At 43.9% G+C, this 14,461-nt stretch overlaps 1 protein-coding gene across 1 annotated transcript in view; it reads left to right on the forward strand.

Moving 5' to 3' along the window:
• Positions 1-1,487: 1,487 nt before the first annotated feature.
• Positions 1,488-14,461, forward strand: part of actn3b (actinin alpha 3b) — a 60,070-nt gene continuing 47,096 nt past the window's right edge. The window contains exon 1 of the mRNA XM_029754182.1: positions 1,488-1,811. Coding sequence (XP_029610042.1) covers positions 1,677-1,811 — 135 coding nt within the window. The 5' untranslated portion in view covers positions 1,488-1,676. The remainder of the gene's footprint in view (positions 1,812-14,461) is intronic.

Raw genomic sequence — 14,461 nt, forward strand, 5'->3', positions numbered from 1 at the left:
AAAAGATAGAGGAAGATTTTAAGTCAGCGGTATGCATCGTGATTTTAAACAATTATGAGTCGGCAGTAATTACTAATTGCCTCCTGATTGTCCACTAATTGGTTGATGACAGAAAAGTATTTCCAATCTTTTTAACTACAAAAGATAGAAATGCAACATTTTCACATACACATACAGCCGCGAAGTGGTAGGCCACACAAGCTCACAGAACAGGACTGCTGAGTGCTGAAGCGCATAGCGTGTAAAAATGGTCTGTCCTCGGTTGCAACACTCACCGAGTTCCAAACTGCCTCTGGAAGCAATGTCAACACAAGAACTGTTCGTCGGGAGCTTCATGAAAGGGGTTTCCATGGCCGAGCAGCCGCACACAAGCCTAAGATCACCATGCGCAATGCCAAGCATCAGCTGGAGTGGTGTAAAGCTCACCGCTGTTGGACTCTGGAGCAGTGGAAATGCATTCTCTGGAGTGATGAATCACGCTTCACCATCTGGCAGTTTTACGGACAAATCTGGGTTTTGCGGATGCCAGGTGAACGCTACCTGCCCCAATGCATAGTGCCAACTGTAAAGTTTGGTGGAGGAGAAATAATGGTCTGGTGCTGTTTTTCATGTTTCGGGCTAGGCCCCTTAGTTCCAGTGAAGGGAAATGTTAACACTACACTCAGCATACAATGACATTCTAGATGATTCTGTGCTTCCAACTTTGTGGCAACAGTTTGGGGAAGGCCCTTTCCTGTTTCAGCATGACAATGCCCCAGTGCACAAAGCGAGGTCCATACAGAAATGGTTTGTTGAGATTAGTGTGGAAGAACTTGACTGGCCTGCACAGAGCCCTGACCTCAACCCCATAGAACACATTTTGGGATAAATTAGAACGCCGACTGCGTGCCAGGCCAAATCACCCACCATCAATGCCCGGCCTCACTAATGCTCTTGTGGCTGAATGGAAGCAAGTTCCCGCAGCAATGTTCCAATATCTAGTGGAAAGCATTCCCAGAAGAGTAGAGGCTGTTATAGCAGCAAAGGGGGGACAAACTCCATATTAATGCCCATGATTTTAGAATTAGATGTTCAAGGAGCAGTTGTCCACATACTTCTGATCATGTAGTGTATGTTGATGTGGTGCTGGAGATGATTAATATGATGAGATGATGATGAATATGAGGTTGAAAAATGGTGTTATTGCCCTTTAAGGTTAGGGTAAGGGTAGAGGTTAAGCTTACTGTGTAGGGGACAGATGTACCAAGGATCCCGGATACTGCTGCCTACCAGAGGCAACAGGTGCACTCCACAAGCTTTTGCTTATAAATTATCTCAGTAAGCGGTGCGATTGACGTCTCCATCCCGCTCAGTCCTCCCTGCCCCAGGATAGGTCATCTCCCCAACCACAACCCCGCCCATTGCACCTTTTTAGGGTGAATCCGATACCTGTGCGCCCGGGTTCTCACTTTTTGGGGTGCATCACGTGTGCTACTTTTGGAAAGAAGCACCCGCCAAGCAGAGCTTCTGGTAGTGGGAGCTGCACCTCCGCCGCAGTCTGTACTCTGCCTCCGCCTCTCTTCTTTCTCCTGACCAGCACACCTGACAGACAGCGAGTCTTCAAGCCCAAGGAGGGTTCCTTCTCGTTTATTTTCTACATAATCAGAGGGGGGTACTAGAAACCCCAACAAGGTGTGATGATGGCTGTCGAAACCCAAGCGCAATACAGCACCTCTTATATGATGAACGAGGAACACCAGTACATGACGCCAGAGGATGAGTGGGACAGGGACCTACTGCTGGACCCCGCCTGGGAGAAACAGCAGCGAAAGGTAGGCCACGTTTGGGATCGGGCGGTGGGTGAGTGAAGTCACTGTGGCGGTTGAGTGTTGGCTGGAGCGGCCGTTGTGCGTTACGGGCGCTTGTGTGTCTGGCTTGAGTCCAGCCCACACGTTGCGCGTGTTTTATGATTTCAACAAGTACCCACGGGCAGAACCAACTTGATGTCACGTAGGCTACTAAAGCCCCTTTAAAAATTATTAAAGTTGTCAAATGAAACCAGCATAAACCACCGAGAGAGAGAGTGTGTGGTTGCCAACTCCTTAGCTGCTGAGCTAAGGACCTGCCCCCTCTCAGTTCTGGAAGCTATGAGCAGAACAGTTAGATATTTGTTGTCTTTCACTTATTTACCTGCCAGGGGCACTTATATATCCCCCCCCCCCCCCCCCCCCCCCACACATATATTTAAGCTAACCAATACAACAAATAGGGACTTTTACGCACGACTTTTCCAACAGGTCAACATGCACTATAGGCACAACTTGACCAATTACAGAAATCCTAAGCTATGTTTCTGCCTACCAGTCAATAGTTAGGCCTACACAATAAAAACAGGCCTATACACATAGAGAAATACGTTTATATATTAGAAACGGAATGCTTTTTAAACTCTATCTCTCAAAACTACAAGTTGTCTCTCTGAGGGAGAGTGTCCATTATTATTTTGTGCTTGAGGTGGAAACAGTGTTGGGAAGTGTCGTGTAGCCTAGAGTAGAGAGTTGTGAAGGGACCTGGGCCCGCCCGTTGTCTTAGCGATCAGTTGGCCTTGCCCTACTCGCCGAAGGGGTTGACAGGTGCATTTAATGAGCTCTAGCTCTCAAACCTAAAAGTCAAATGGTCTGATGTGACAGTTAGCGATGACGTCCGCCTCGCCTGCATGTGCTCTATGGTCTGGTCTAAACTTGGATGGGGACAACCATACTACAATAGGGAATTCATTGAGCATATGACCAAACTTCTACTGGCCATACATGACCGTTCGTCAGCTAAGCTGTCATAGGCTTATATTTCTATATTTGGGCACCCATAGCTTTGGCCTGTGGTTAGGCCTATGTATACTTAATTACCATTCATTTACCAGAAGAAAAGATCACTGTGTATATGCATACAACCATTCATTAGGAAATGTAGGGAGTCATAGGAGGTCTTGAGTCCATAGAAGTCAGTCATTCTATATTCTATTTCTTACTTTGAGTCTATGGAACTCCCCAGTCTCGCTATGATGGGACAGTTTCCTTCACACAGTGACTGTACAGGAGCCCACAGGGCCTTAAGGGTGAGAGACGTCAACAGATGGCCACTCGGGAGGAGAGGAGGAATGGAGGAGAGGAGGAATGGAGGAGAGGAGGAATGGAGGAGAGGAGAGACAGGGCTCGTATAGAAGTACACCAACGGTTCGTTTCAGACCCACGAATAAACATGTCCTAAAAATACTCCTGAACACTTTCTGTTCCTCCCCCATTTCTCGCTCTCTTTTCTACTCCCTTCTTCTTCCTCTCCCTCTCCCCCTCTTTCTCTCTCTCTCTCTTCTACCTCCTGGCCAGTTCCCTCTCCAACAGTCTTTCTCACACCTTCTCTGTTTCTCAACAAGTTGTTGTTTAGCTTTTTATCTTCATAGAGCGTAAGTCGATATGTGCCTGTCAGCCGTGCACACACACACAAGAATACACACACACTCACCCCCGCTTACCCCCCCCCCCCACACACACACACTTTAAGGAACAGCTCAAGAAGCTGATATCATAAATATAGAAAGCTGCATCATTCCGTGGTGAAATGGATCTGAAAGAGGCTCTCAGCACCTGTTCTAGCCCCATACTCCAGATTTCAGTGGAAAAACCCTTGGCTGCAGGCAGGCTCAGTAATAAAGTGTTTGTCAACACACTGTGACTCTGTTGAATATGATACGGCCTCAGAAATGGACGACACACTCATTTTAGTTTATTGCCACTGCCAGTGACTTGTACATTTTGACTTTGGGTGTATATTTATCTATATAACCTTCATGTATAGGGTCGGATTTTGATATTTCACTTGGTCCTAAGTGGTGAGGTAGTGCGATTGACCAAGGTTCGAACCAGTGCCGCAAGACTGTGTTAGCCCGTTGAGCTAAAGCCTAGGTAATAGCCTAACACGAGGCGCTAACACAAGTCTTCAGGTCTCAAGGCAAGGTTTTTTGTCACTAAGTTTACTAGCCACTAGTGTCATTAGCACGTTACAGTGGTGTGATATATTGTATCTGAACGTTGGCCGCCTAACCATTTCAGAATGAAAGGATGATGGATGAGAGGAAGGTGTAAACAGTTCCTTTTCACACACCCTGTCCTGTCTCTGGCCTTACCTCTGTCACAGCCATTCTTTTCTGCAAATAGAGAGCTAGGGAGCTATTTTATATGATTTGATCCAATACTTTTATGTGAAAGTGCCGTAAGCCTAAGAAGGCATAGTCTATTGTACGTTTCTACTTTATTTAAAGTTCTGTGTAACTGATGCAATAAAAAAAGGTTACTATAACGTTATTAAGCATCTTATTTAACCTTTACTTAACTAGGCAAAGTCAGTTAAGAACTAATATTTATTTACAATGACAGCCTACCCGTCCAAACCCTCTCCTAACCCGGACGTCGCTGGGCCAATTGTGCGCCGCCCTATAGGACTCCCGATCACGGCCAGTTGTGACACAGCCTGGGAACAAACCAGGGTCTATAGTGACACTTCTAGCACTGCAATGCAGTGCCTTAGGCAACTGCGCCACTCGGGAGGCACTCAAGCCCCAAGGCAAAACATAAAATAGACACAGTTTACAGACTATATTATATAACGCAACACTTTAGCTTTAAGTTGAAACACATATTAGCCTAATAAACACTTCTTTAAGAACTTACTCCCTAACGAAACAAAAATGAACTTAAATTTACACCACAGAGTGCTAAGTTCGCCAAGGAGGGCCCTCATCACCACAGTGATGACAGGATGTGGACTATTCACAGTTTCACACTCAGAAACAACAGACGTCAACTTAATATGATCAGGGAGGCCATTCCCCTGTGGATGGTAAACTTACACCTTCCTCTTCTAAGAAACCCAGAATGTGAGGCTGAGGCTGCTGCCGTTATATGTAATAGGTTATATATAGGTTAGCATAGTGTTAGGATGAGCTACTGAGATGCCAAGCAGTTATTCAGCCTGCTAGCCAGTTAGTAGCTGAAAACCCAGAGTATGCAATTGGGGCTCTATAAAATCTGCGCTCAATTAAATGTTAACTACAAAGTAGCTTATGTGTACCTGGCAGAATGATATCATGATTATTTGCATCAATCCAGTGGCCGTTTGTTTTGCAAACTCTGCAATCATATGAGCGTTACAGAAACACCGAACAACACTCTCTTGCTGGTGGGCACTCCCATTAAAGGGTAACTACACCCCCCCCCAAAAAAAACATTTATCCCAGACCTCAAAAGTGGTCTCCTGATGCAGTTTAAGCATTGTTGTGGACTGAGAACATCCAATTTTGTTGGTTTTCTTTTTTTAAGTGTGATTTTGAGCGTGAAAACCTGAAAAAACTGGGGGAAACGGAAAGCTGGAAACACAAACGGAGAAAAATAAATTGTTGAAAAACGAAATGGAATCAGGCTAAAAATAAAACGGATTTTATAGGGGCCTATGTAATGTGAACCACTCCGCATTGGACTTATTCTCTTAGGAAGAGGATCACTCTCATAGGCTGTGTCCAAAATGGCACCCTTTTCCCTATATAGTGCACTACTTTTGACCAGATTCAGATTCAGAGCCCTATGGGCCTGTAGTGCACTATGGGTGCAACCTCAGTCAGTGTTCAAGGGCTTGGCTTGGACGCTTTGAGAGCTTATCTTTGAGTAGTAGATATTGATCCATCAAGAAAACGATCACTGGTTGTTGTTGTGGATACTGTCTTTCTGTAAGGCCTGTAAGCTGCTCAGGGAGCCAAGGGAAGTAGGCTTTGATGGTGTGTGTGTGTCTGTGTGTGTCTGTGTGCGTTGGTCGAGAAATAGATATACATTTAAATCAAATCCAATTTTATTTGTCACATGCTTTGTATACAACAGGTGTAGACTAACAGTGAAATGCTTACTTACGGGTCCTTTTCCAACAATGCAGAGCTAAAGATAAGTTAAAGATAAAAATTGGAATATTGGCAAAGTGAATAACGAATAATAATAACAACTAAAAATAACATGGCTATATATAGTGAGTAGAAAATAACATGGCTATATATAGTGAGTAGAAAATAACATGGCTATATACAGGGAGTACCAGTACCGAGTCGACGTGCAGGGATACAAGGTAATTGAGGTATCGACAGTGCCTTCAGAAAGTATTCAAACCCCTTGACTTTTTCCACATGTTGTTGTGTTACAGCCTGAATTTAAAAAAGATTAAATTGACATTTTGTGTCACTGGCCTACACACAATACCCAAATAATGTAAAGTGGAATGATGTTTTTAGAAATGTTTACTAAGTCATTACAAATGAAAAGCTGACATTTCTTGACTCAATAAGTATTCAACCCCCTTTGTTATGGCAAGCCTAAATAAGTTCAGGAGTAAAAATAAGCACACATTTAATATCCCTTTGAGCATGGTGAAGTTATTAATTACACTTTGGATGGTGTATCAATGCAACCAGTCACTACAAAAATACAGGCGTCCTTCCTAACTCAGTTGCCGGAGAGGAAGGAAACTGCTCAGGGATTTCAGCATGAGGTCAATGATGACATTAAAACACTTACAGAGTTTAATGGCTGTGATAGGAGAAAACTGAGGATGGCTCAACAACATTGTAGTTACTCTGCAATACTAACATAAATGACAGAGTGAAAAAGGAAGCCTGTACAGATAAAAAATATTCCAAAACATGCATCCTGTTTGCACAAGGCACTAAATTAAAACTGCAAAAAATGTGGCAAAGAAATGAACTCTATGTCCTGAATACAAAGCGTTATGTTAGGGCAAATCCAATACAACACATCACTGAGTACCACTCTTCATATTTTCAAGCATGGTGGTGGCTGCATGATGTTATGAATATGCTTGTCATTGACAAGGACTAGGGAGTTTTTTGGGATAAAAGAAACAGTATAGAGCTAAGCACAGGGAAAATCCTAGAGGAAAACCTGGTTCAGTCTGCTTTCCAACAGATACTAGGAGACAAATTCACCTTTCAGCAGGATAATAACCTAAAACACTGGAGTTGCTTACCAAGATGACATTGAAAGTCCTGAGTGGCCTAGTTACAGTTTTGATGTAAATCATGGCAAGACTTGAAAATGACTGTTTAGCAATGATCACCAACTTGACAGAGCTTGAAGAATTTAAAAAAGAATGTGCAAATATTGTACAATCCAGGCGTGCAAAGCTCTTAGAGACTTATATAAAGGCTCACAGCTGTATATATAAAGACTCACAGCTGTATATATAAAGGCTCACAGCTGTATATATAAAGGCCCACAGCTGTATATATAAAGGCCCACAGCTGTATATATAAAGGCTCACAGCTGTATATATAAAGGCTCACAGCTGTATATATAAAGGCTCACAGCTGTATATATAAAGGCTCTCAGCTGTATATATAAAGGCTCACAGCTGTATATATAAAGGCTCACAGCTGTATATATAAAGGCTCACAGATGTATATATAAAGGCTCACAGATGTATATATAAAGGCTCACAGCTGTATATATAAAGGCTCACAGCTGTATATATAAAGGCTCACAGCTGTATATATAAAGGCACAAGTCTGTATATATAAAGGCTCACAGCTGTATATATAAAGGCTCACAGCTGTATATATAAAGGCTCACAGCTGTATATATAAAGGCTCACAGCTGTATATATAAAGGCTCACAGCTGTATATATAAAGGCTCACAGCTGTATATATAAAGGCTCACAGATGTATATAAACTCAGCAAAATAAGAAATGTCCTCATTGTCAACTGCGATTATTTTCAGCAAACTTAACGTGTAAATATTTGTATGAACATAAGATTCCACAACTGAGACATAAACTGAACAAGTTTCACAGACATGTGACTAACATCAATGGAATAATTTGTCCCCGAACACATCAAAATCAAAAGTAACAGTCAGTATCTGGTGCGGCCACCAGCTGCATTAAGTACTGCAGTGCATCTCCTCCTTAATGGACTGCACCAGATTTGGCAGTTCTTGTGTGAGATGTTACCCCACTCTTCCACCAAGGCACCTGCAAGTTCCCGGACATTTCCGGGGGGAATAGCCCTAGCCCTCACCCTCCGATCCAACAGGTCCCAGACGTGCTCAATGGGATTGAGATCCGGGCTCTTCGCTGGCCAGGGCAAAACACTGACATTCCTGTCTTGCAGGAAATCACGCACAGAACGAGCAGTATGGCTGGTGGCATTGTCATGCTGGAGGGTCATGTCAGGATGAGCCTGCAGGAAGGGTACCATATGAGGGAGGATGATGTCTTCCCTGTAACGCACAGCGTTGAGATTGCCTGCAATGACAACAAGCTCAGTCCGATGATGCTGTGACACACCGCCCCAGACCATGACGGACCCTCCACCTCCAAATCGATCCCGCTCCAGAGTACAGGCCTCGGTTTAACGCTCATTCCTTCAGTCCAGCCTCTCTCAGCCTATTGCAGACAGTCTGAGCACTGATGGAGGGATTGTGCGTTCCTGGCGTAACTCGGGCAGTTGTTGTTGCCATCCTGTATCTGTCCCCCAGGTGTGATGTTCGGATGTACCGATCCTGTGCAGGTGTTGTTACACGTGGTCTGCCACTGCGAGGACCATCAGATGTCTGTCATGTCTCCCTGTAGTGCTGTCTTAGGCGTCTCACAGTACGGACATTGCAATTTACTACCCTGCCCACATCTGCAATCCTCATGCCTCCTTGCAGCATGCCTAAGGCACGTTCACGCAGATGAGCAGGGACCCTGGGCATATTTCTTTTGGTGTTTTTCAGAGTCTGTAGAAAGGCCTCTTTAGTCTCCTAAGTTTCATAACTATGACCTTAATTGCCTACCGTCTGTAAGCTGTTAGTGTCTTAACGACCGTTCCACAGGTACATGTTCATTAATTGTTTATGGTTCATTGAACAAGCATGGGAAACAGTGTTTAAACCCTTTACAATGAAGATCTGTGAAGTTATTTTGATTTGTACGAATTATCTTTGAAAGACAGGGTCCTGAGAAAGGGACGTTTCTTTTTTTGCTGAGGCTCGCAGCTGTATTCGCTGCCAAAGTGATTCTAACATGTATTAACTCAGGGGTGTGAATACTTATGTAAATTAGATATTTCTGTATTTCATTTTCAATAAATTTGCAAACATTTCTAAAAACATGTTTTCACTTTGTCATTATGGGGTATTGTGTGTAGATGGGTGAGATTTTGTATTTATTAAATTCAGGCGGTAACACAACAAAATGTGTAATTAAGTCAAGGGGTTTCTGAAGGTACTGTATGTAGTGTACATATAGATAGGGGTAAAGGGACTAGCAGCAGCGTATGTGAGGAGTGTGAAAGTGTGTGTGTATGGCGTCTGTATGCATATGTGTGCATGTTATGTGTCAGTGAAAGAGAGTTAGTGCAAAAAAAGGGGCAAATACAGAATGTAGCCAATAGGATACACTGAATGAGATTAGGGGAGATGTGGTATTGTTTTCTTAATCCAGATGTCCACCAATGGTCTGTCCTTTAACATCACAGTCCCATCTATCTCTTATGACAAGCTTATACAATGTGTCTATGAGAGTCAAGAAATATTTTTGAGTATTTGACAATGAGTGTTTCGACCACTGGACTAAAGGCAGCACAAACAGATGTGGGACCAGAGTTCAATGGTACTTGCTTGAGAATACGTTGTTCACTGATATAAGTTGTCTGTCTGACACTGCCCGCACTGCAAGTGAATGCAAGACAGAACTGAACTGGCCAACGGAACAGAGAGTGTGTGTGTAGGCGAGGTGAGAGAGAGATAGAGAGCTTGTAGTGAGATCAGATGGCAGTTGCTATTCCAGAAGCTGTGTCCATGTAGGGAGGCTTCTATAAACTACCTTAGTGGAGCTATGAGTCCTGGGAGGCAGTAGGAAGGGCTGAGGAGTGTGTGTGTACTGTGTGTGTGTGTGTGTGTACTGTGTGTGTACTGTGTGTGTGTGTGTGTGTGAGAAACTGCATCCGTTTGTGTGTCATTCTGAGTATTTGTACGTGTGTCAGCATGTGTGTGTGTCAGCATGTGTGTGTGTATTTGTGAGTGTGTGGGTTCTATGGGTCATCCTCCATGGGGGTGGTAAGATGTGAGGTCACACAGGTATTCCATGGTCTGGTAATGGGATACACTGAGGTGTCACAATCCACAGGGAGAAAGAAGTGATGGAGGAAGAGATGGAGGGAGAGAGGGAGGGATGGAGAAAGGGAGGAAGAGATGCAGGAAGTAAGGGAGGGAGGAAGCAAGGGAGGGGTGGAGGGAGGGAGGGAGGGAAGAAGCGAGGGAGGGAGAGATGGAGGGAGGGATGGATGGAAGTTCTGCCATGCTTTACTCTGTGTATCTAAGGCTGTATTATTCATTGTGGATGTTAAGATAAATAGTCTTACTACTGATACTTAGTATGTCTCACTCTTGTTAGTGAAGCCACTTTCAGCAGTAAAAACCTTTCTGTGTGTATATAATCTGATATCAGAATCCTGTTTTATGAGGTCAGAACAGAACAGAACTGCTAGCTCAGAGGAGTTTGGTGATTCTGACTCAGCAACAACACTTACACTGACACTTTATAGTCATACCTCCCTTTAAAGAGGTTTTGTATAATTTCAGACAGTAGTTTTGAAAGTAGCATTCACGAGCCAAAACTGGTCCCTTGAAAATTGTGCGCTATTGTGTACAATGTCATCCATTTCATATGATATGTTGCATCCTGCAAAAAAACATTTGTATGATACAGTATGTTATGGATTCCAATTCATACAATATGTTATGAATTTGTAAGTGCTTAAGATCCCGTTCAATCTCTAACAATTGGAATACTGTATTACTCAGGGCTCCGAGTGGCACAGCAGTCTAAGGCACTACATCTCAGTGCTAGAGGTGTCACTACAGACACCCTGGTTCGAATCCAGGCTGTATCACAACTGGATGTGATTGGGAGTCCTATAGGGCTGCGCACAATTGGCCCAGCGTCGTCCGGGTTTGGCCAGTGTAGGTTGTCATTGTAAATAAGAATTCGTTCTTAACTGACTTGTCTTAGGTTAAATACAAATTCAATGACATGGCACATCACACTGAAAATATATATACAGCACATCTCTTACATTGCGTTCGGTACTGTTGACACTGAAAAAATAAATGGCACATCTCTTACATAGGGTTTGGTAATATTCACACTGAAAGTGTATATCTTAGATTGAGTTTGGTATTATTCACATTTGACAACATGGTAATCCTCAGTCTGGCAGTTACAAGAGCTGTGATTGGGTGTTGTCACAGTAACCAGTGCCTGGGTATAGTCCCAGTGATAGGCTGTAGTTTATGAGAGATTCATCATTGGTCACAAGTCACAACTCAGGATATTGGGGCCCATGACATCAGGAAGTAAAAGACAAAAGGAAGGTCATGATCTGATCTAAGATCAGTATTGTGTTTACTTCCTAATGGTCAAGGTTAGCATTTACCCTGGATGAACTGATTCTAGACAGGTCCAAGCAGTTAAGGAGACACGCCTGCTGAAATTAGACCCCCCCCCCCCCACTCGCCCCCTCATATAAGACAGGCGCTCAGCTGTAAATCCTACTCCCCTATTTAACCAATTTATCCCCTCTGCAATCATTAATCACAGAGCCCACGGAACATTAATGAACCTCCCTTCACTGCTGTACTTGCAAAGCCCCCCCCCTCTCTCTCTCATACACACACACACACAATTTGAAGCAATCTGAAGGCTGTGCCCTGCTCTGCTCTAGATGCCCTGTCCATGTTCTTTAGTGACCAGTGGATGGCCCGGTGGGTTTGACATTTAACCTTAGGATCACTCAGTCAAGCCGCAGGCAGAGAATAGAACAGTGAAACACTGGAATGGAACAGAACAGAATGATATATCATGGAATTATGTTTAATAGATTGGAATAGAACAATGGAATGGAATGTGTTTCATCTGTTGCCCTTTAATAAAACCGCTGATGCAAACGAATGGAAATAACTGCTGATTAATATGTCAAATAGTAATGTGTAACTGTTGGTATGACTCTCTGCAAGTGCTGGTCCATGTGTTGGCCATTGTCATACGTATTGTGACTTTGATTGAACACTGTGAGTGTGTTTAATAGCAGCCAGTACTAAGGCTTGGAACGGTCAGCCTCATAAATAAGCAGCACACGAACATAAAATCACATTGTAAACCTGGAGCATTTTGTCCATTTCAGATTTCCTGTCTAATAATTGCTTTCAGATCAGAGTTAAAGACAAAGTGCAGCGTTCTTCATTGTGATGTATCAGTAGCGTGTTGTAGCTATAGGCCCATCTCTGTTTTCTTCCATCTCTGTCCCTGCACGGCTGTTGGCTTCAACGAGAACATGTTCTCACTCAGTCAACCTACCTGGTAAAAAAAAAAGATTCAATCAAATGTAATCAGACGTGAGAGTGTGAGGGGGGGCTGTGATGAGGAGGGCTCTGTGCTGCCACCAGGTGTGCCACCTGTTGTCTGGCGTTGGCAGCCCTCGTGTCCAGGGGTTGGCTGGCAGCTGAGACAGAGTTGGGCTGGCAGAGGAGGTGTGCCCGCTGCCCTCCAAGCACTCATTCAGCATGGCAGCGAAGGCAAGCCAAAGCCCCTGATCCTCTAAATGTAGAAATTTTAGGCCTGGGGTTTAGGATGCTGGCCCCCAGAGGCTCTGGCTGCATCCCAACTGGCACCCTATTCCCTTAATAGTGCATACCTTTGACCAGAGCCGGGCCCTGGTATAGTGCACTACTTCTGACCAGGACCCGGGCTCTGCAGTAGGGAATAGGGTGCCATTTGGGACACAGCCTCTCTGCTCTAACAGGCCAGTAAGTGGCCCCTGGTCTCCTCTTAGTGGCACTCTGTTGGATGAGGGGGTGAGGGAGAGGAGAGTGGCTAAAGAGAGAGGAGAGGAGTGTTCTGTCTCTTTTTGATTTCCTCTGCAGTCTTTGTCAGTGCACTTGGTAGCACTTATACATGGTATGTTTGTGTGGTAAATGACAAGAGATGAATAAAGACTTTTCTCAACCCCTGTTGCTATGGGGATCTGTAGGAATCTGAAAATCTGGTGACTTGAAGAAGCGGCACTGGTAAAAGTCTAGAGAATCTAAACCATTCCTAATGCATTGGGAACTGGCTTCAAAAATCGAATTGTATTTGCTGATATACAGCACCATTGAACATCTTTTGAATTGAAATGTATTTTGAAGATCTATTTTGAAGAGCTATTTAAAAAATAGAATATATTTGATAATGTGTGTTATTCTTGTCCCATTATGTTTGAGGTAATGGTTGTTTGGGATTCGTGGGAAGTGGAATTGCTGGAATTGGAGGTTGGAAGGTGGGGTGGGGTGGGACGAGCAGAGGGGCTAGGGGTCTCAGTTCTACTCTTATATCATCGTCCCAAAGCGTCCTGGTGGGGTGGCAACCAAGTTCAGGCCTCAGGCAAACAAGTTCAGGCCTCAGGGATATTTAAACCCCCCTAATTTAAGCATTGACAACTCTTTCTGTCAGCTGTAAAAAAAATAAAAAATAAAACGTTACTGTATGGCTATAGTCACTCTGTCAAGAAAGTCAGCATCTTATTTGGTTGGTGTGGAGCAGCAACAGTTGAGACGGAGTCTGTAGATCAGGTGCCACACAGCGGACAGCGGAGTCAATCACCACCTTCCGGAGACACCTGAAACCCCACCTCTTTAAGGAATACCTGGGATAGGATGAAGTAATCCTTCTAACCCCCCCCCCCCTTAAAAGATTTAGATACACTATTGTAAAGTGGTTGTTCCACTGGATATCATAACGTGAATGCACCAATTTGTAAGTCGCTCTGGATAAGAGCGTCTGCTAAATGACTTAAATGTAAAATGTGGTATTTATTTACAGTGCAGGCAGTGATGAAGAAGACTGGATCAGGACTTGAGTTTTTACAAAATCTACAGACTTACGTGGCCAAAACAGTATTAATAATCTGACTCTGCTATAAAGGCAAAATGTCTACAAAAGGACACTTTACAGGGTGAGTTTCAGTAGTATATTAGGATGTACTAGGGGTCAGGTGGGGTCACCGTGGGGGCGTATAACAATGCATTGTGAATATGTGTAAGTGTGTGTGTGTGAGTACATACAGTGATTGTTCTCTCTCTCTCTCATTGTCCCCCCACCTGTGCGTTTGGGAGAACAGCAATGTACTGCGGCCAAAGGGGAACTGTTGCCTTTTCACTGTGTGAAGGTTTGCAGGCCACACGTTTCTCAGACTCCTCTAACAAACAGGCCTCAGACGGTGGCTGCTCTCCAGTGTGTGTCAATGTGTGTGTGTGTCTGTGTGTATATATGTGTGTGTCTGTGTGTATATATATGTGTGTGTGTATGTGTATGTCTGTGTGTGTGTGTGTGTGTGTGTGGGTGTGTGTAGG

The sequence above is a fragment of the Salmo trutta genome, chromosome 5, assembly GCF_901001165.1.
Source record: "Salmo trutta chromosome 5, fSalTru1.1, whole genome shotgun sequence".
In the NCBI taxonomy this organism is placed as follows: domain Eukaryota; kingdom Metazoa; phylum Chordata; class Actinopteri; order Salmoniformes; family Salmonidae; genus Salmo; species Salmo trutta.